Raw genomic sequence first — 22,473 nt, 5'->3', positions numbered from 1 at the left:
AGTTGCTTGATGAATTTCATAGTCAAATGTGTAAAAGTGTGATCCCATGGACAACCAAAGAAGAAAGCCCTTTCCGACTGCAGAATTAAGAGGGACATTATCCTGGGTTCCTCATAGCAACGGAGAAAAAGGAGATTCCCCAGAGATGCTGTGCAGTATGTACTGCTCATTCACAATGAAAAATGACACGCATAAGACGCAAAAAGTGTGACGTGGTTCCCTGCATGGTGCCACGTTTGTAAAAATATCACACACTAAAGAAATATTAGGATGTTTTAGTAAGTGTGTACATTTCACGTAAAAGAAAGTAAAAAATAAAAATGTAAATGAAAGTACAGAAAATGGTTTTTAACGAGCGGCAATCCTAAGCTTGCATCAAAAATGAGAATGGGAAACTACTAAAGCAAACCGTACTGAACGTGACGAGCTGAAAAAGAAAACAGCGAGCAAGAAGCAGGTAGATGTTTAGTATCTGATTTCTTACTGTTGAGAATTGATTTTAGGCTTTAAGTACAAACGACGCCATGGGCCTATCGCTAAATGAGTTATCCAGATATATTCTTTGTTTAACTCTGAGTCCAGATACACGACAGAATTTAGTTTTAAATTTCTGTAATTTTTTTTATTTACAATAGTAGCAAGAATTTTCCAAGATTTGGGTGTTTTTGCTATGCACTACTCACTTTAAAGCTATATATCTTGAAACACATTCATTTGATGTTAATGAAACTTTAATATGTTGTTGATATAGACATCAATGGTGTAAGTCTCAAGTTACAGAAATTACTATTAAAAAAGTTGTCATCAATTTTCTAAACCAACTGTTTTTCAACTCATAATAAACATATAACTGAAAGTGTTGGTTAGTTTCGAAGCTCTCTTTTCATGGTTATAGAAACAATATTAACCACTGTGACCATACAGGGCATACTGCTTTCAAGAAGAACATTATTGAACAGTGATTCTCTGTACGCTGGAATGTGCGGGATGCCTGCAGTGGTCGTAGCCTACGGTGACCACAGGGCTGAGTCCGCCAACCGCCGACCACGTGCACACTGTGTTTTCCTCCCATTAGCCAGCCAGCCAGCCAGGACTCTCAGCCCCTGTAGCCATGAAAGAGTTAATACATTGAGTGTGCGACTCTTTTATGTGTAAAAATTGATCCATCTATCTTCTCCCACAATTTAATTAAAAATCAGTGATCCACATACTTAATATGCTCCCACAGATCTGCAGAACTAAATCATCTAACACAGTCCATGGTAGTGCTTTGAGAATTTCCGCATAAATTCTAGAACCACTCGTCCTTCTACCAACTTGTACACACGATATTTTAAATATATGTGGGAGAGTGGAAACGTATCTACTGTGCCACCTGTTTCTCTGTGCAGGTTGGAAGTTTGTTATCAGAAGACTGTAAGCATGGCGGTCAGACGACGCCAACAAGTGTTTGCCGCTAACGCCACAGAAGCCGTATTGGAAGAACAAGAAGTAATTATGTAGTATTCTTTGCTGTTTTAGTGACTGTGATTATTGTTAAAGAAAAATGAACAATTGATTATAGAATTTTAAGTACTTCAGGTATTGGACTCGCTAGAGGCAAGATGGGTTCATATATTATGTGATTGGTAAATATACAGCAGACATATTTAATCGAGTCTAACACTAGACGAATCAGTTGACTTGTAAACATTTAAATATTAATGTGGGAAATGGTGAATATGTTACTTGTGGAAGTTGAAATATATCATGACTGAACCAGAAGTATTCTTTGAGTACTAAATTATTTCAAAAGTAGCGAGAGAGAGTCTTTTAAATTCCCTTAACCAGCAGTATTCTTTGGAGAAGAAGTTTTTGGAGATTGACGTAGCCGGAAATCAAGAGAAGAAGATCGGCTGTGCAGATCAAGTAAGTCAACTGTGTGAGAGAGGTGTGAATTTTGCAATCCAACTTCACACCGCTTCTTATTGTCTCACGTCGTTAGACCACTTCATAGCACTCACTGCCACAATCACAAAATATTTCTCTCAAAACAAACAAACACACACACACACACACACACACACACACACACACACACACACACACGACAAGAGTTTCAATTGCGGCACTAGAAATACATTGCCTCCCTTCTCGCCTCTCACTGGTTATTTCGAAGAATCATCCCACTGGCTATGCGAAACTGACATGTTGTCAACCTATTAGCTGTAGATAAGCAATGCCATGTCCTCCACTGGCCCTGATCTAGACTTAGCCCAGGCAATCTGTTTTGCAGTGTTAAAGAGTTCTTTGATAATGACATTAGTTTCTGGGAGCTTTTTCTGTAGCCCTACTGTATTTGACTGCTGTATTATGAAAGAAGTATAAACTTATAATAGTTCTGTCAACTGATTATGAAACAACAATTTGCTAACACAAGTTGTAATATACCAGCAGATTTAGGAACCTCTTTGAAGATTGCGATGACATACGATCAGGCCAAGGAAGGTATACAGAAAAGTAATTGGGCTTACCCCGGGCAATGTCAGAAGATGAAAAAAATCTGATGGCTGATCCTTTCACACCAGAAACATCCAAATCTGAGCCCTTTTCAGGGCCATGGTTAACCTTCATATCTGTTAACACAGGAGGCATAACAGCAGCCACAGAAGAGCTGCTCCAAGATCTATGCAGTCATGTGTGTACATGAGACACACAGAAGTTGTGACATGTCAAGACCAAAAATAAACAGAATGCACTTTGTCATTGAAAGACTGCATAATAAATATGTAGGTGCTATTTTTGTTCATCCAGATTTTCAGATCCTGTCCACAGCATTTACTGATGAACATGATATTGAAATTCTCACACTAAGAAACAGCCAATTGTACCACTTCATCCCTTTACAAACCACCCAGTGCTGAATGTATGGTTAATAAACCATCCTGTGTTCATAATAAATGAGTGCTGACTGTGACTGGTGACTTCAACAGCCATAATAATGTTTGGGGCTTTGATCGTGAAGACGAGAATGGGGCAGCAGTACAAGAATAGACCGAACTACATCAGTTGCATTTAATCGATGATGCAAAAATTACCAGCATCATTCAACAGTGGCAGGTGGAAATGAGGCTAAAATCCTCACCTCATATTTAGTAGCACCAGTAAACAATGCATAAAATCAGTCGGTCTCCCAATACCCAACTCACAGCATAAACCAATGATCTGTGAAATCTTTTCTGCTGTTAAATCTAGCAAAGTACCTTTTCGAAGAAGGCTTAATTTTAGAAAAGCAGACTGATCGAGATTTGCAGAATTACAGAAGTGACTACTATAGAACCAGCACCAGAACATTATGATACCTGCACCACTGCTGTAAAGAGCTGCTCCAAAATATCAATTCCTCATGGTTGTCAAACATCTTACGTTCCTGGACTTACATCAGACCAAGCCTCCCCATTCAAAGAATACAGGAACTTATTTGAAGAAGATCCTTTCAGTGAAGCAACTGTGGAAGCAGGGAGCAACTTATTACTTCTGTTAAGAAAGATAAAAAGGGATCAATGGATTAAAACTATAGAAAACTTGGGTCTAAAAAGAGGCAATCATAAGGCTTGGAGACTCCTGAAACATCTAAGTAATGATCCATCTATGAGTGCTGTACACCATAACATTGCAGCCAATAAAATAGCACATCAGTTACTGCTGAGCCAGAAGGCAACCCACAAACCCAAAAAGGCAAAACTGCAAAGAGAAGAGCAAGAGGAGAATAATCCGCTTACATCATTCAGCATGGAAGAATCCGATAAGGCTATTAAAGTAAGAATGGAAAATCAGCTGGCTTAGATGATATACGAACGGAGAAAATCAAGTACTTTAGCATAACAACAAAGAAATGGATTCTGCAACTCTTTGATAATTGTGGGAGCAGATGTCAAATCCCAAAGATATGGCAGAAGAGCCGAGTGATTGCTTTGCTGAGATCTGGTAAAGAAAGGAACAATCGAATGAATTTTAGACCAAACAAACTACTGGAAAGTATGATCTTGAATTGCCTCCTACCTGTAGTTGACCACCCACTATTACCTCATAAATCTGTACTTTGCCCAGGTAAAAGCTGCACTGGACAACTGCTGAATATTAAGCAGTTCATACAAGATGAATTTGAACTCGTCAGGTGACAGGGGAGGTATTAGTCGACTTATCTGCGGCCTATGACACTTTCAACTATCAGCTACTACTACTCAAGGTATATAATATGACCAAGGATTTTAGTCTAACTAGGATCATCACAGCAATTCTGCAAAACCGCAGGTTCTTCATTGACTTTGAAGGGCAGCACAGTCAGTGGAGACTGCAGAAAAATGGTCTTCCCCAAGGAAGTGTGTTGGCTGCAATCTTATTCAACATGTATGCAAGCAACCCCAACAGCAGAAGTTTCTTGTATGCTGACGACAATGTTCTTGCCACTCAGAGCTCAGACTTTGAATCAGTGGAGAATACCATCACAGATGGAAATCATTATAGGTACAGAAAGCTGGCTGAAGCCAGAGATAAATTCTGCTGAAATTTTTACAAAGGCACAGACGGTGTTTAGAAAGGATAGATTGCATGCAACCGGTGGTGGCGTGTTTGTCACAGTTAGTAGTGGTTTATCCTGTAGTGAAATAGAAGTGGATAGTTCCTGTGAATTATTATGGGTGGAGGTTATACTCAACAACTGAGCTATGTTAATAATTGGCTCCTTTTACCGACCTCCTGACTCAGCAGCATTAGTGGCAGAACAACTGAGAGAAAATCTGGAATACATGTCACATAAATTTTCTCAGCATGTTATAGTCTTAGGTGGAGATTTCAATTTGCCAGATATAGACTGGGACATTCAGATGTTTAGAATGGGTGGTAGGGAAAGAGCATTGAGTGACATTATACTGAGTGCACAATTCGAATACCTCGAGCAATTAAATTGGACCTACTGATAACAAAGAGACCTGAACTTTTTGACTCTGTAAACGCAGAACAGGGAATCAGTGATCATAAGGCCATTGCAGCATCCCTGAATATGGAAGTAAATAGGAATATAAAAAAGGAAGGTTTATCTGTTTAGCAAGAGTAATAGGAGGCAGATTTCAGACTACCTAATAGATCAAAACGAAAATTTCTGTTCCGACACTGACAATGTTGAGTGTTTATGCAAAAAGTTCTAGGCAATCGTAAAATGCATTTTAGACGGGTATGTGCCGAGTTAAACTGTGAGGGACGGGAAAAACCCACCGTGGTTCAACGACAAAGTTAGGAAACTACTGCGAAAGCAAAGAGAGCTTAACTGCAAATTTCAACGCAGCCAAAACCACTCAGACAAACAGAAGATAAACAATGTCAAAGTTAGTGTAAGGAGGGCTATGCCACAAGCATTCAGTGAATTCGAAAGTAAAATTCCATGTACCGACTTGACAGAAAATCCTAGGAAGTTCTGGTTTCACATTAAATCAGTAAGTGGATTGAAACAACATATCCAGACACTCTGGGATGATAATGGCATTGAAACAGAGGAGGACACGCGTAAAGCTGAAATACTAAACACCTTTTTCCAAATCTGTTTCACAGACGAAGACTGCACTGCAGTTCCTTCTCTAAATCCTCACACGTACGAAAAAATGGCTGACATCGAAATAAGTGTCCAAGGAATAGAAAAGCAACTGGAATCACTCAACAGAGGAAAGTCCACTGGACCTGACAGGATACCAATTCGATTCTACACAGAGTACGCGAAAGAACTTGCCCCCCCCCCCTTCAGACAGCTGTGTAATGCAAGTCTCTAGAGGAATGGAAGGTTCCAAATGATTGGAAAGGAGCACAGGTAGTTCCAGTTTTCAAGAAGGCTCATCGAGCAGATGCGCAAAACTATAGGCCTATATCTCTGTTGTAGAATTTTAGAACATGTTTTTTGCTCGCATATTATGTCATTTCTGGAAACCCAGAATCTACACTGTAGGAATCAACATGGATTCCGGAAACAGCAATCATGTGAGACCCAACTCGCTTTATTTGTTCATGAGACCCAGAAAATAGTCGATACAGGCTCCCAGGTAGACGCCATTTTCCTTGACTTCCGGAAGGCGTTCGATACAGTACTGCACTGTCACCTGATAAATAAAGTAAGAGCCTACGGAATATCAGACCAGCTGTGTGGCTGGATTGAAGAGTTTTTAGCAAACAGAATACAGCAGGTTGTTCTCAATGGAGAGACGTCTATAGGTGTTAAAGGAACCTCTGGCGTGCTGCAGGGGAGCGTTATGGGAGCATTGCTTTTCACAATATATATAAATGACCTAGTAGATAGTGTTGGAAGTTCCATGCGGCTTTTCGCGGATGATGCTGTAGTGTACAGAGAAGTTGCAGCATTAGAAAATTGCAGCAAAATGCAGGAAGATCTGCAGCGGATAGGCACTTGGTGCAGGGGGTGGCAACTGACCCTCAACACAGACAAATGTAATGTATTGCGAATACATAGAAAGAAGGATCCTTTACTGTATGATTATGTGATAGCGGAACAAACACTGGTAGCAGTTACTTCTCTAAAATATCCGGGAGTATTCGTATGGAACGATTTGAAGTGGAATGATCATATAAAATTAATTGTTGGTGAGGCGGGTGCCAGGTTGAAATTCATTGGGACAGTCCTTAGAAAATGTAGTCCATCAACAAAGGAGATGGCTTACAAAACACTCGTTCAACCTATACTTGAGTATTGCTCATCAGTGTGGGATCTGTAACAGGTCGGGTTGACAGAGGAGATAGAGAAGATCCAAAGAAGAGCAGCGCGTTTCGTCACAGGGTTATTTGGTAAGCATGATAGCATTACGGAGATGTTTAGCAAATTCAAGTGGCAGACTCTGAAAGAGAGGCGCTCTGCATCGTGGTGTGACTTGCTGTTCAGGTTTTGAGAGGGTGTGTTTCTGGATGAGGTATCGAATATATAGCTTCCCCCTATTTATACCTCCCAAGGAGATCATGAATGTAAAATTAGAGATTCGAGCGCACACAGAGGCTTTAGTCGTTCTTCCCGCGAACCATACGGGACTGGAACATGAAAGGGAGGTAATGACAGTGGCATGTAAAGTGCCCTCCGCCACACACCGTTGGGTGGCTTGCAGAGTATAAATGTAGATGTAGATGCCCTTGAAAACCTATCAAGATACTATAGCACAAATCAGCTTCAACCGAACACTCCCCCTCCCCCTGCCCATCAAGACTTAAGTGCATGCCTTTCATTTTAGAAATAGGGAAGCTACTCCTAACTTGATTAGTGTATGGTCAACATTGCTACACTCCAAAACACCTAGGAATGATGCTGGACAGATCTCTTTACTTTCAAGAGACACTGCATAAATTACAAGTAGAAAGTTTCCACCAGGAGCAATCTGTTAAGAAAATTGGCTGGATCACAGTGGGGCAGTCAACCTGAAACTAGATGAACTTCCGCAGTTGCATTAGCCTATTCTGCAGCAGAGTACGCTTGTCCTGTTTGGCATAGTTCATTACATTCCAAACAGGTAGACGAGCTCTCAATGACACATGCATAATTATAACAGGTTACTTGAAGTCTATTCCTGTTGAATGGATTTACAGTCTTGCAGGAATAACACCACCTTCCATTCAAAGATAAATTGTGGCAAACTAGGAACAAAAGGAAGTGGAACAACAACAAACCCATGCCCTGTATGGGCATAAATTGCATTCGCAGTGATTGAAGCCAAGGAAGAGTTTCCTTAGAACATCAAAGGCATTTACTAACACTGCCAAAATGCCAGGGTGCAGGGTGGAGGGATAAGACTTCCATTTCCTCTGGTTGGAAAAGAGTTTCTGAAACTCTGCCTCCAGGACATGACAAGGAATGAAAGACTTGGAAATCTTTGAATAGGCTGAGATCTGGAGTTGGCAGGATCAGGAGTGGGCAGATCAAAGTTTTATCTGGCAAGATGGGGTTACAGTACAGAAAACAATATAAAGTATAACTGTGGAGAAGTCCAGACAGTCCAGCATATGCTTCAGTGTCAACTCTGTCCAGCCTCCTGTACTGCAGAAGACCTCCATCAAACGACAGAAAGTGGACTGGAAGTGACCAAATTTTGGTCAAGGACTATATGATAGGTCAGCTGTGTACCTACAGTATGCATGTTTCTGACATGAGAATAAAAAATAACAGATTCAGATTTTTGTCATCAAGCATTAAAACAATTCTAATTTTTTTTTCTTGTTTCTCAAAATACATTGTATTAATATTGAAGTTTCTACTCAGTGCATATTGTAAGATGACACTTCACTCAGAAGATGATGGGAGCACAGAAACAGGCAGAATGCCTTACATCCTTTACCAGCAGCTCCTGTGTCACGTACCAAGCTACAGTGTGTATATAGTAGGTTTATGTACAAACATTGGCATCTTTCAGTATTTTTACATACTGTGACAGTTCAATTCTGGCACCAGTGGCCGCCAGTTTGAATTCCCGCCGAGTGGTGCATCTGGTAGCCGCAATGACTGTGAGGGTACTCTGGGATTGGTTGCATCCATGCTGTTGGCAGCATGCGGGCAGAATCTTCCAGAGAGGAACAACAAAACCTTCTCGCTGGAACAGAGATGGCTGAGGAAGAGCGGCTGTAGTCTTCGTCCTGATGATCCATTGTACTGGTCGGGGCATGTGGTCTGTCAACCGGAGGTTCCAAGCCATTGCTGGATCAAGTAGACAGGAAAAGTTTTATGAAGAGACCAGCTGGAACTGCTGCATACCACCATTGTGGACAGTGAGCGACGTTAAACAGCCACACACACACACACACACACACACACACACACACACACACACACACACACACACACAAAAGGCGATTTTGGTCAAGATGGCAGTTTGCAACTGTTACCTACATGGATTCGTGTGGCCATTACAGCTTGTAAAGGTGCATTCACTGCTCAGATAATTGAATGACTTGGTTGTAGTGAAGTATGTTATTGGTGCCATTGTGGTTATTGTACCAAGTCCATGTCGTTTTGGATGCGCGTGCTTGTCCTGACAAGAACCATATTTATCACATTATGTTGATTACTGTGTATCTTGTTATTCATTTGATTATTGTTTAAAAAGGTGTCATTCACATTTTGGAATGGGGGCTGCAAATGGATAATGTTAATGCACATGAGCTATCAATTCACTGTAGTAATGGACCTGTCTATTGTGCAAGGATTACCTGTGGTCATTTTAATATTATTTATTCTGAAATTCAGGATGGCAAACTCAGTGCTTAAATACAAATCTTTCTTGTTAATTGCTAGTGAGATCTGTGCAATTTCTGCCTGCCACATTAGTTAATGAGATTTGTTTTTTATGTAAAGACTATCTGTGGGCATTTTAAAACTGTTTATTATAAATGCAGGAAGGTGAATCCAGTACATAATTTGAAAGTTGTTTTGGTTGATTCCAAGTATGTTTATGTCATGCTGATTCATTAGCTGTTGTCTTAATATTAGCTGTTTGTTAAAGATAAAAGGGGAATGAAAGTTTAAATTCATATTTTCCCTGCTCATTGATCTTAAAGGTTCTATTAAAAAACATTGTGTGATAAAATGTTTTTATTAACTCTCTTGTAAGCCTATCTGGAGTTCACCTCTTGAGTTTTCTGTTTATATGTTTGTGTGTGATAAAAGCATGAAACTTTGTTAGTTGGAAATGTCATTACATATGCCTGCTAACCCCAGCACAACCACTTCATTGCTACATCACATATTTGGCTGTGCTGGATTATGAGTGGCTTGCATAAATGCATTCCGTATGACAAAAAAAAAGTCATATTGTTAAATTTTGCTGGTGGAATTCTCTTGGCTCCTACTGTTGCTATTGTGTTTCAGCATGCCCAGTGACACTGAATTGTGGAAAGAGGAGCTTGCCAACGAGTTGTCTATTACGGACGGTGACAGGAGCACAGTTGAGTTAGCATCGCAGCTGAGGGAGGTAGCTGATCCGCTAGTCACACCACCAGTCTTGCAGCCGGCCCTGGTAAGCGACGCCGGCGCCAGCATTCAGTGTGCATTGGTGGAGCTTTGTTGTTAGTGTCCCTTTTATGAAACTGGGGAGCCTTGACACTCACAGATCAGTAGAACTAGAGCACGTGTGGGGCACTATGCTAACAGAGTTCAGGATTTACACAGTGTCAGGTCCGCAGATGTGCGCTGTAATCAGTTGCAGGACTCGGTTAAGGAAATAGTTGTGAGAATGCAGGGGCTAAGTAACTGCAATAGCGATGCTGAGACAGCTAGGGTAGCTGTGCCAACAGAGTGTGTGGGTAGTGACTATTAGCAAGGAATCTCACGCTCCCTTTCCTGAGTTATTCACTAAACTACCCAACCCACTAAAGAGAATATTGCAGCAAGGGGTAGTATTCCTCATCATCAGGATTTCCTTCCAGCGAACCAGGTAGGAACTTTGTGAACGATATGCCTCCATTGGTTTCTGTCCTGCTATAGGTTTTCCTTCTCCACTACATCCCATGTTACTACTCTCCTCTTGAGATCTTCCTTAACCTGGTCTGACCATCTCTTCCAGCCCGCCCAATTCGTCTTCTTCCTGGTACTTCCATCTCCAAATACTGGCGAGGAGTTCGAATAGGGCGCATTCGTTTCACATGACTGAACCACTTCAATCTCAAAGCACTCATTCTCTCCTCTGTAGGCAATGTCACCTGCAGGTCTCTCCTTACATAATCATTCCTGACTCTGTCTCTCCTAGTTTTTTTGTAGACCTAACCTAAGGAACTTCATTTCACATGCTTATATTTGACTCTCTTCTCTCTTATTTATGACACAGGCCTCTAGACCCTACATCATGATTGGCAGGAGATAAGTTTTATACATGGTCTGTTTGGCTCTTTGAGGGACTTCCTTGTCCCAGATTAGATTTCATACTTAGTGGAAGAAGCTAGATCCTTTTGTTATTCTATTTAAGATTTCTAGTTTGGCAGTTCCATAGCGTGATATGATGCTACCCAGATAATTGAAGCTTTTCACACATTCAAACTTCTCCCCCTCCAAGTGACAAGTTGTGGGTGTGACAAGTTGTGGGTGTCCTGCTCATCTTCATTACCACTGTCTTGTTCCTACTCACAGTTAACATGAATTTTTTAAATTTTGTGTTCCAGTTATCTAGTCTGAACCTCCATTTCCATCTCTCCCCAAATGGTGATGTCATCAGCGAAGAGAAAAGCGTTGAGGTCTTCATTTTCTTCTTCTTTGATGTCTTTCATGATTGTGTCCATAAGTGTAATGTAGAGTAAAGGGGAGGGCAAACTGTCTTGCTGAACAACTCTCGTCGTCTTAAACCACTTTGATCTTCCACCTCCTACTTGTACACTGCTCTTACAATCATCGTACAGCATCTGGACTTTTTTAATTAATGAATCAGGAACATTAGGTTTTCTCAAGCATTCCCATATTTTATTGTAGTATTGAGGTAGTATTGTCAGAAGTATGTAGTGAGGATGTTAAGCAGTGCCTGCAATTTTTGTTTGAATTGTGGGGAGATGTTTGGTTTAAGTGACATGCAACTACATCAGATACTATGTCTTGTGCTTAAGGGCCATTTGGAGCAAACCTTGCGGGACACAATGTGTGATGCCTTGCCATTCTCAGAGTTTAGATGAAAAATCTGTTAGACTATTTGTCTGCAAGTGCCTGTCATCAGTTGATAGAGAAAAATTACCTTGGGGTACAGGGCCTTGACGAATTTTGGAAAGGTATGTGAAAAGGGTCTCGGATGCTGCCAGAAGCTTTGTGTTTGGATTTTCAGGAACACAGAATAGTTGCTAAATCTTGGAAGGGATGCAGTCTAGTGATTGGTCTAGAGTCACTTTTAGCAAACGACCACACAGCTCCCAGCAACTCGATAGGTTAATCTCAGAAGTGGATGCTGTGCACCATGTTGATAGTGCTCAAGTTACGAGCGAAGAAAAATGTTTGTGTGTGGGAGTTTTAATGATGAACCAGTTTTTGTGCTTCTGGAATTGGGCAGTTCTTTGAGTTTGGTTAACAAACTTTGGTATTTGGCACACACTGCCTTATGTAAGTTTCTCCAGCTTGCTGGAGCAGCAGACAGGTGGAGAATAGCTAATCCTGAGGAGGTGCTGTTGCTGGGTGAAGTTTTGGTTAACATTCAGACTGAAAATTTCACGTGGAGGATTAAGGTGAAGCTAGTTCAGAGTTTGTCAGTTTCTGCTTTTTGGGCTCAAATTTTATCCGACATGTTGGTCTGGTTCCTAATTAGAGGAGAGGCAAGTTCTCTTTTGTCTTTGATAGGTTGCATCATTATGAGTTTTGTTTGTACCAGTCAGGAAAGGGTATCAAGAATCAGTACGGAGTGGTTACGATGGAAGAGTTAAGGATGGTTAAGATTTTATTCATCTATCCCCTAAACAGGCAACGGGGTTACGCCAGTTGTGTACTGAGTTTGGCGATGTATTGACTGATCGCTTGGGTGTAGTGAAAGGAGAGGAATACAAGATTGAGCTTATTGATAACATGCTGGTACAGCACCCACCATATCATCTCTTCACCTCATATTAAGCAGCTCAAGCTGTGCTTACACAAAATGTAGAAAGAGAGGGTTATTAGGATGTCTAGATCAGGCTTATGCATCCTCCATATTTGTGGTTCCGGTACCCAATGGACAGGACAGGATGTGCCAAGCAGTGGACTATAGAGCCTTGAATACAAAGGTAGTTCTACAATCAGTAGCATTACATGATCTGCAGATGTGTTTTGGTTGGTTTAAGAATGCCAAGATTTTTCCAGCTCTTGACTTTAATCACGCCTACTATCAGGTTCCCTTAGCCAAAGAATCAAAACCTATGACAGCTTTCATTGCTTACTGGAATCTTTATGAGTACTACAAGTGCCATTCGGGCTTTCCACAAGTGCCGCAACGCTGTTCAGAATTTTAGATAATGTTTTTTCCAGGTTAAAATTTAGATCTATTTATCATTACCTTGATAGTCTATTGATCTTTAGTGAGAATTTTGAACACCACCTTGAGATATTAGAGAGGTTTTGGAGTGTCTTAGGATGGCTGGGTTCATTGTTAAGCTGTCCAAATTGAAATTTGGCCAACCTGAAATTTCCTTTTTAGAACACCTAGTTTCCAGCCAGGGAGTTAAGGTAAATCACAGCCATACAGTGGCCATCTACTTGTTTCACACTCCAAAGAATATGAAAGGGGTGGCACATTATATTGGGATGCTAATTTTTTTTAGGAAATCCATACCTAACTTTGCCCAGTTAGCGGCTCCCTTAAATAATCTTAGGAAGAAAATTCGAGTGGGGGCCATCCCAAGAAGCTGCATTTGAGGCATTGAAAGCCACTCTAGTGAGCGCTCTGGTGTTGGCAGTGCCTTACTTTAACAAGGAGGTCATAGTGCAGACTGATGCCTCGATGTCAGGTGCCACAGTTGTCCTTTTGCAGGAGGAGGGGGGGGGGGGGGGGTTACTGGCTGGTTACTGGCCACACTGAGGCATTCCAGGCGCATCACTAGATAGGCAGTGAGAGTTTCAGTGTACCAGTTCAAAGTAAGACACATAAGAGGCATGGAGTGTATCATTGCGGACAGTCTGAGCAGAATGTTCAGAGAGGAGCAAGATCAGCTTCCGGTTGAGGAAGTAGGTGGATCAGATGAATTGGATGGCTTAGATCATGTAATTTGTCTGATCTTAAATGGCTCTCGGCTTCTCTTTAAAGACATTGGCAGACAGCAGGACACTGAGCTCGAGTTGTAGCATTGAAAGAGAGAATTAGGAAAGGCGAATCAGTTAAGCCATATTGTCTGAAAGATGACACTAAGTGTCACACGGTACGAGGGAGCGGACATAAAAAAGCCTTGCTCAAAGATTTGGTACCTCTAGTTTTCAAGTACTTTCATGAAAGCCTGGTGGGCAGTCATCTGGGTGGTTTCAGGACGAGAACGATGATTAGGGAGCATTTTATTTGGAAGTCTATGGATAAAGAGGTAAGGGCCCGGTTGACAAGATGTAAGACGTGTGCCATTAGCAAACCAGCATTGATATCCACCAAGGGTTCATGGCACCTGATGTAGTGAATCAGCCTATGGAGAGGATGTGCATAGACCATGTGGGGCCATTCCCACAACTGCCAGATGGGAAATGCTACACACTTGTATGCGCAGGCACATTTTCACATATTTGTTGGTTAATTCCGACACATGATACAACATCCCAGATTACTATCAGATGCCTTCAGTCATATTTGGGACCTTTGGGCCATGTAGCATATTAGTTATGGATAGTGCTCGTAACTTTACTTCAGCAGCCTTCCTTGAGGCTGGAAGTAGTCACACTACTACAAAGGCGTAATACCCTAATCCCTCATATGCTGAGAAAGTAAACCGAAATTTGTAGGCAGCCCTCACTGCTTCCATCATGCAGACCATAGCCAGTGGGACAGCTCACTGCCTTCTGGAGTATGCTTTTAATACAGTTGTACATGAGACTCACAAGCAAACTCCGATGGCCCTGATGTTCACTTTCAAGCCCAATTCTCCCTTATCTAGTTTGTGGGAGTTGGATAACCTACTGCCACATGAAGTTAACACTGCGAAAATATGGGTAAACTGGAAAAATGCCAACATAAATCTTAAGCTAGCACATGATTGGTTAGAGCTCCACTGTAATTCTGGGAGATGGCCAATCTCATTAAGGCTGGGTGACGAGGTTCGGAAAAAAAAATTTTGCCGCAGTGAGCTGGAGGCCAGATAGGGCGATGGGAAAACTATTACCCAGATTTGAGGGCCCTGTCCAGATCCTTTGCTTTGTAATACTGGTCACCTTGGTTGTTAAAAACCCACAGACCAAGCAAATTTTTTAGGGTCCATATTTCTCAAACTAAATCTTTTCAAGAGGGAGATGCCCACCGTAATGACTAGTGTGTTTAATGTCACACTCACTGCAAAGTTTCTTAATAAATTGTTTCATTTTATATCCTCGGTTGTGAAATGACTTAGAAGCGCCTTGATGGTAATATGGTGCTGCAGAGCTGTGGCAATGTGAATAATGCCAGTGTATGAGTGTCAGCATTCTGAACCCCCTGGTCATGTGATCTGAGGGGAAGGGGGCAGAGCCGGGGACAGGGTGGGGGGGTGGGGGAAGAGTGTGACAGTTCGACTCCAGCACCAGTGGCCACCATTTTGAATTCCTGCCAAGTGGTGCCTCCGGCGGCCACAATGACTGAGAGGGCACATCGGGATCTGTCACATTCGTGCTGCTGGCAGTGTGCAGGCAGAACCTTCCAGAGGAGAACAACAAAAACTTGTCGCTGCAACAGAGATGGCTGAGGAAGAGCGGCTGCAGTCTTTGCCCTGGTGATCCGCTGGACTGGTCGGAGCATGTGGTCGGTCAACTGGAGGTCCCAAGCCATTGTTGGATCAAGTAGGCATGAAAAGTTTTATGAAAGGACTGGCTGGAACTGCTGCAAACCACCATTGTGGACTGTGAGCGACATTAAGCAGCTACATAAAAACAAAGGCGATGTTTGTCAAGTTGGCAGTTTGCAACTGTTAGCCTATGTGGATTCGTGTGGCCATTACAGATTGTAATGGTGCATTCACTGCTCAGACAACTGTATTACTTGGTTGTAATGAAGTATGTTATTGGTGCCACTGTGGTTAGTGTATCTAGTCCACGTAGTTTTGGATGTGCGTGCCTGTCCTCAAAAGAACAACATTTATTACATTATGTTGAGTACTGTGTATCTTGTTATTCATTTGATTATTGTTTAAAAAGGTGTCATTCACATTTTGGAAGGAGGGCTGTATATGGATAATGTTAATGTGTGAGCTATCAATTCAGTGTAGTAATGGACCTGTCTATTGTGTAAGGATTACCTATGGCCATTTTAATATTATTTATTCTGAAATGCATGACACTGGACTCAGTGCTTAAATTCAAATCTTTCTTGTTAACTGCTAGTGAGATCTGTGCAATTTCTGTCTGCCATGTTAGTTAATGGGATTTGTTCTTTATGTAAAGACTACCTGTGGGCACTAGAAAATTGTTTATTCTAAATGCAGGAAAGTGAACCCAGTGCATAATTTGAAAGTTGTTTTGGTTGGTTTCAAATACACTTATTTCTTGCTGGTTTCTCATTAATTGCTAGTGAGATCTGTGTGATTTCTGTCTGCCATGTCAGCTGATCAGATTTGTTTTTATGTAAAGATTATCTGTGGGCACTTTTAAAATTGTTTATTCTAAATGCAAGAAGGTGAATCCAGTACATAATTTGAAAGCTGTTTTGGTTAATTCCAAGTATGTGTATGTCATGCTGGTTCATTAGCTGATGTATGAATATTAGTTGTTTCTTAAAGGTAAAAGGGAAATGAAAGTTTAAATTCAAATTTTCCCTCACCATTTATCTTAAAAGTTGTCTATACAAAAACAAACATTGCGTCATAAAACTGGTGTATCGGTTCTCCTGTAAGGCTAACTGGGGGTTCACCTCTTGAGTTTTTTGTTTAAATATTTCTGTAGAATAAAAGTATAAAACTTTGTTAGTTGGAATGTCATTACATATGCCTGTATACCCCAGCACCACCACTCCATTGCTACCTCACACATACGAATGTAATGTTTCCAGTAGTCATCATATGATTACAATACATTCATAATGCTGATCACTACAGCATCCCCACTTCATTGTTAATACCCACTTCTGTATTACCTCTATCAGCTTTTATGTGGACAACCCAGTATTCACATGATAAGAAACCTGAACCCTCCTGCCAAAACACTTCATAAATTTCAACTATATTTAACTACAACCTATCCACTTCTCTTTTAAAATTTAATAAACTGCCAACAGAATTGAGGAGTCTTACATTCTTGGTTGGAGATCCAAATGAAGGAATAATTTACCTTGGGGATATTTTACCAAAGACATTTCTGTAATCACCAAAACCATGTATGTCTTAGGGATACGTAACGACAGTACTTTCCATGTGTTTTCAGACATGGTGCAGAATCTACACATCACTATCATGTTACGTAATTTCATAAGGAAAGATCGGTCAATCATCCAGACTGCCACCTGTGCAGCTACAATTAACCTAAAATAAAGATTATCTACTTTGATTTCTTATCTCAATAAAGGTAAAGTTGCCTTTTAACCAAAGGCAAGTTAGGACAATTTAGAGCTTTACTTAGTATTTTCCTATCAGTGGTGAGACTGGCATACTTTCCTTCAGTCTTTGAACTAAATAACCCAGCCAGTTAGGAGACCTACATTTTAATATGAACTCTGACTCAGATAATGACACTGCATTCTTCACTTGCACAAACCACTGTCAGAGGTGAAAGAAGCAATATGTGATAGAAAAAAGCCTAGGATTGGCAGATAATTGAATCAAGGGCCTTTGGATCTGCAGTCAAAGACTTATAGGCCACTACTGCACATCAATGATCCACAGAAAGTCTATTTTTCACTATAAAGCAGTAATACAAATGCTTGAATTAGGCAGTTAATTCTGTGCAACCTATATTCTGAATGGTACGCAAATATGTGCATTGCCTGCAATAACAGCACTCTGAGTACATTGTAACACATATGTAATTTTATACTTAGATTGACTCACAGTGGTGCTACATTATCATTTTATCTTAAAGAACACTATTCAACTCACTTGCAACAAGCTCACGAGACTGTCCACAAGTTGATCCCCATCTTCTGAACTTGCCAGAATAAGCTGAACTCCTTCCAAAGCCTGAAGAGTACAACAGTAAGAAAGAAATTTATTTAATGTAAACTCACCTAATAACTTCTTTAAAAATGTACAACTTTGTCTGTGTTTGTGGAACAAAGCATATTCTGTAACAGTAAATATATAATAATGTTGGAATTTCTAAATACTAACAGGAGAAGCATTGAAACAAGCAGACTGAAGATTCCATTCCACTATTTCTTTCACACAATTACATTATCACTAGAATTAAATTTCACTGCAAACAGATTTTCCCCCTACTGAAATGCTTGGCAACCATGCTGCTGTCTTGATGGCTGTAATACCCTAAGAATTAACCAAAGAGAAAGAGTATGCATAGAGAGGCTGTGGCACATTATTTAGGATTTCTTGCTGTGACACACTGTAGGTTACTATTATATGCCATATTTTTGGAAGTCATTGTGTGGTTGTTTTGAAAATGAAATAGTACATGTGCAAATTTGTCAGACAAGCTACAGATGCTGAATTTATTTTCAAACTAATGCCTAACACTTGCATACTGTATAACTGCATGCACAAAAGCAATTAAACTACAAGACATCTTATTTCAAGTATCACTTAAAAATATTGTTAATGGTTTTGTACAAAATTTTAAATGAATCTATTATTTTGCCCAAGGTTTCACAGTTTCCTTATGCACTATCATGTACCATGCCCCTTTCTTTTGATATCCCAAACCATAGTTGTTCAATTTGCTTCACTCTGGTCATGGTGCTGCCTCTCTATGGAGCTCTGTATCTCTGAATCAATATATGGACCCCAGTGCATAGGACACTTACGTTTTGTCACAAATTTGTTACTACCTGACTTATGTATAAATTCAGTATAGTAATTCGATCACAGTAAACAAGTGCTGTAAAATAATTATGCTACACTGTAACAGCCTAAGAATTATCACATGGGTATCAGTTTGTTGAATATTTATATATTTTGTGAGAAGTTTCTCATTAACTTCTGAATGAAAAAATGTTTAAGAATTTTACTTATTCTACATCCATACAGATCATTTCCCTCGTCATCTATGGAAGGTACAGAAGGATGCGTGTTTCTTTTTCTAAATGTTTATTCTGTGTTCTTGTTCTCTGATGTGTTCTATGTCTGGAGGATCTGCTCACTATGGATCTTTTGGAATGAAAAGTAATCTAATCTAGTCTAATCCATAAGTGCACATCTCGAAGATAGAAACATTTCTCCAGTGAAGTCTGCATAACCCAATTATAACTGTCTCTAATGGCTTTATAAAGCTTAACATACTTCCTGCTGGTAGCCTGTAACAGTACTACAAATGTTTGTTCCCCAATTCACTACTGTGGCACAGCATCAAAGAGCAGTACAAGATAAAATTCATTAACCTGAAGGGCCTGGAACTTAATTCCACTTTTTGTCTATATGGCCACCCCCCTTTTTTCTTATCAACACTACAGTATTATTATATTAGACTGTATCCAACACGATTAAGCAGTTAAATTTCAATGATTCCCATATGCACTATATCACAACAAATCTGCTTAAATTCCATGTATCTTTGTTTTTCTTGTATAAATATGAGAAGTTTTTAATAATTTTAGCAAAAGTTTCTGGTGTTAGATGAAGGAAGGCACTGAATGGATATTCTTTAATACTGATAAATTTGCCCAAGCTGCTGTTTTTATTTTGCTAGTAGTTGTTTCAGCTTAAACAGCAAGCTGCCATCCTGTCTTTCAAATTAATTTATCCTAAAATATAACTGCAGGGCATAATGGAACAGGTTAAATACAGCTTTTGTCAGTTGCTGATTTTTTTAAATATACGTTTACTAATTACTATCTATTTAACATTGCCATCTAGCTGGAAACCCAGGAGCTTTTCACCAACAGTGTACGCTGGAGAGCCTACTTTAACATAGTCTATTCAAGAATCATAGTGTTACAAGAAGAGTGAAGATGTATATTCAGACTCTCACCTCCGCAAAGATATGCCTAACTGTTGGCAATGCATATTGCAGCAAAACGTTTTCAGCATTGTTTACAGACAAACACTGAAGGCAGCTTCCCAGAAGCACTTGAACAGCTTGTAATGTAACACTCTTCTCACTGCATTCCAGTGTACTGTATTTATTGTTAAGGAAATAAATGCAAAGTTATCTCAGGCAAACTACTCTAGTTGATATGAACAAACATGAATGGTCCTTAATCTGTGCTTCACACTCTTCACAGCAATCATAAAACCATCGTACAGTATATAATAATGTTTTGGAATTAATGTTATAATTTAGAATTTTACACACTTTATATTTTTAGGTTTTGACAAAGTCTGAACGCTAGGGTAGTCAGCTGTCTTGAAAGAAATTAATACATAAGTGCGAAATAATGGTGCAAACGAAATTGTGGTTACTGAAAGGATATAACTAACACCGGAACAACTTCATCTATTTTCTCTTTAACTTCGTCAACTGTCCATTCTTTTATTTTGGCTAATAAGTCAGTCACTGACTCTTCCGAATTCATTATCCTGTACTTAATTACTTCCCGTATCACCAAAGTAGGTCAACATAGCATTAATTTGAAACAGATAAGTAAAAAACAATAATCTTCCTTGGTACATTTAATCATAACAGTACATTATGCGAGAAGAAATACACTGATTACATCGAACACAAGATAACCAAACTTCCCGCTAAATAGTATGCAAAGATCCGTTCTAGCATTTTCAAAGATATTACATAACGTACAAAAACAGAAACTAATAAATTTGCCTTTGTTCTAATAAAAAAGAAACCACGGATTTTTCGTCTTTAGAAATTAGGAACGATATAATACAACATATTTATGTGGATACTTTATTTCTTTTAATAAATACAATACTAATGGACATGTTGCGATGTTAATGAATTATATTTACCCTAGGCAGAATGATTTCATGATTTAAGTGAGGCATATTACATTGTTTTGGCTACATATAATAAACATATAATCGAAAAAATATCACTTATCGCAGTGTAAATAAGCCACCGTATTACGGATTCCTAGTGGTCTGCAGAAGAAACATTGTCGTTGTAAGATGCGTTGATCATGTTGTCATGGAAATCGCTTTACAGCTGGCTGTCAGGAAAAGGGGTGGCACGATTTTAATCAATAAAACGGGAGCTATGGTTAAACTCACGAAATTTGCCCAGTACTCAGCGAGCGGTGAAACAGCTCGCACGAGCTGCGTGTACCCGCACAGCTTGTGCCGTCTTTCACTGATATTGTTGTCACGGACGTTTGTTTTCAGACATGAAGACAATCCAGGTCCATTTCTCCAGCCCGACCTACCAGAGATTAACTCATAAAGCAATTAGACGACGAGAATAACTTAGGAACATAAATATTTTGACAGCTTTGTGACTGAAAGGTGAGTGATTATGCAATTAGATAGCATATTCATAGTTTTTTTTTTTTCCACTGACTTGCACCACGTTTTGTAATCGAATCACATGGATCTTCTATTGCGGATAATTTTACTTACAAATCATACTGACCTTTTGTTGTAGTACTGAGTTATCAGTTTGCTGACAAGTAAAGTAATTGCTTAAGAGGCTGTTAATCACTAAACGAACTCTGAAAGTTTGTGGTGGTGTTTCCTATAGTTTAATTTGCTCCACTTAAAATTTTTGTACATATTTTTGAAACACATCAATGGAGGGAAGATATTGCAGATAATATTTTGATGTGAACACCTTTTGGTGTAGTATTAAATGTTTGAACTTTTTACGTTAAGAGTCTGATTACCAAAACATTTATTTTTAACTTCCTGATGGCAGCTAATCAAGTGTGTGAATGTAAGTCATTGTTCATTTTTACTGCCTTATATGACACATAGATGACAGAGATCCCATTTTCTATAACAATGAGAAATAATCTGGTGGAAATAAAACAGTCTTACATAACAATCGTTTCTTTTAATCTCTTTCCTTTTCTTTTTTAACAAAAATTCAGGAATTCTAAGTAAATCTACAAAAAGCTGAGCGTTAAGAGTTTTATGTAAAAACGGAAAGGCTCTTTTCGAAATTTCATTACTAGATTCTCGCTTTTTAGCCAGACTGGCTATCGGACGTCTGATTTCAGATTTTCAATTCCTGCAATGAATATTGCTTTACTTCACTGAGCAGAAAGTTTGTTTAAAATGTATCAACGATTTTTCAGCACTGTGTTGTAATTAAGTTTTTTCAGTATCCTTTCTAAAGCTTTATCATACATAATGGGGCTCTAACAGCATTTATCTGCACCTTTATTTGGTTGGTTATTCTGCCTGAGGAGACTATGGAATACGTTCACCTTACATCGTGAAACGCTTGCTCCATTTAGGCTTCGTTGATGGAGATCATACTGCATTTTCATCCATCTCTGCAGTGGGACATTACTGCTTGACGCAGATAAGATGTACATCGAGCAAATTGGGGCAGTGATAAGATACTGGACTCCTGTTTGCGACGACAGCACTTTTAAGTCCCAGGTCAGCCATACTGATCTATGACTTCCACGATTTCACCAGAATAGTTCCTAAGATAGGGCACATATGTTTTCTTCCCCATTCTCCTGCAATCTGAGCTTGAGTTCCATTTTTAATAACTTCATCATCAATTAGATCTTCCTTGCATTTTACAATTATTATGCACTAGTATTGATTGAGTTAAAAATTTATGATTCA

At 39.6% G+C, this 22,473-nt stretch overlaps 1 protein-coding gene across 1 annotated transcript in view; it reads right to left on the bottom strand.

Annotated features, from left to right (window-relative positions):
- LOC126481418 (uncharacterized protein C1orf112-like) overlaps positions 1-20,452 on the bottom strand; it is a 130,068-nt gene extending 109,616 nt beyond the window's left edge. The window contains exons 1-3 of the mRNA XM_050105159.1: positions 20,185-20,452; positions 19,748-19,889; positions 17,707-17,787 (exon numbers count right to left, since the gene is read on the bottom strand). Coding sequence (XP_049961116.1) covers positions 17,707-17,787; positions 19,748-19,889; positions 20,185-20,291 — 330 coding nt within the window. The 5' untranslated portion in view covers positions 20,292-20,452. The remainder of the gene's footprint in view (positions 1-17,706; positions 17,788-19,747; positions 19,890-20,184) is intronic.
- Positions 20,453-22,473: the final 2,021 nt, after the last annotated feature.

This window comes from Schistocerca serialis, chromosome 5 (genome assembly GCF_023864345.2).
Source record: "Schistocerca serialis cubense isolate TAMUIC-IGC-003099 chromosome 5, iqSchSeri2.2, whole genome shotgun sequence".
Lineage (NCBI taxonomy): Eukaryota > Metazoa > Arthropoda > Insecta > Orthoptera > Acrididae > Schistocerca > Schistocerca serialis.
The sequence above is the reverse complement of the archived record's forward strand: the minus strand, read 5'-3'. Positions and strand labels throughout refer to the sequence as shown.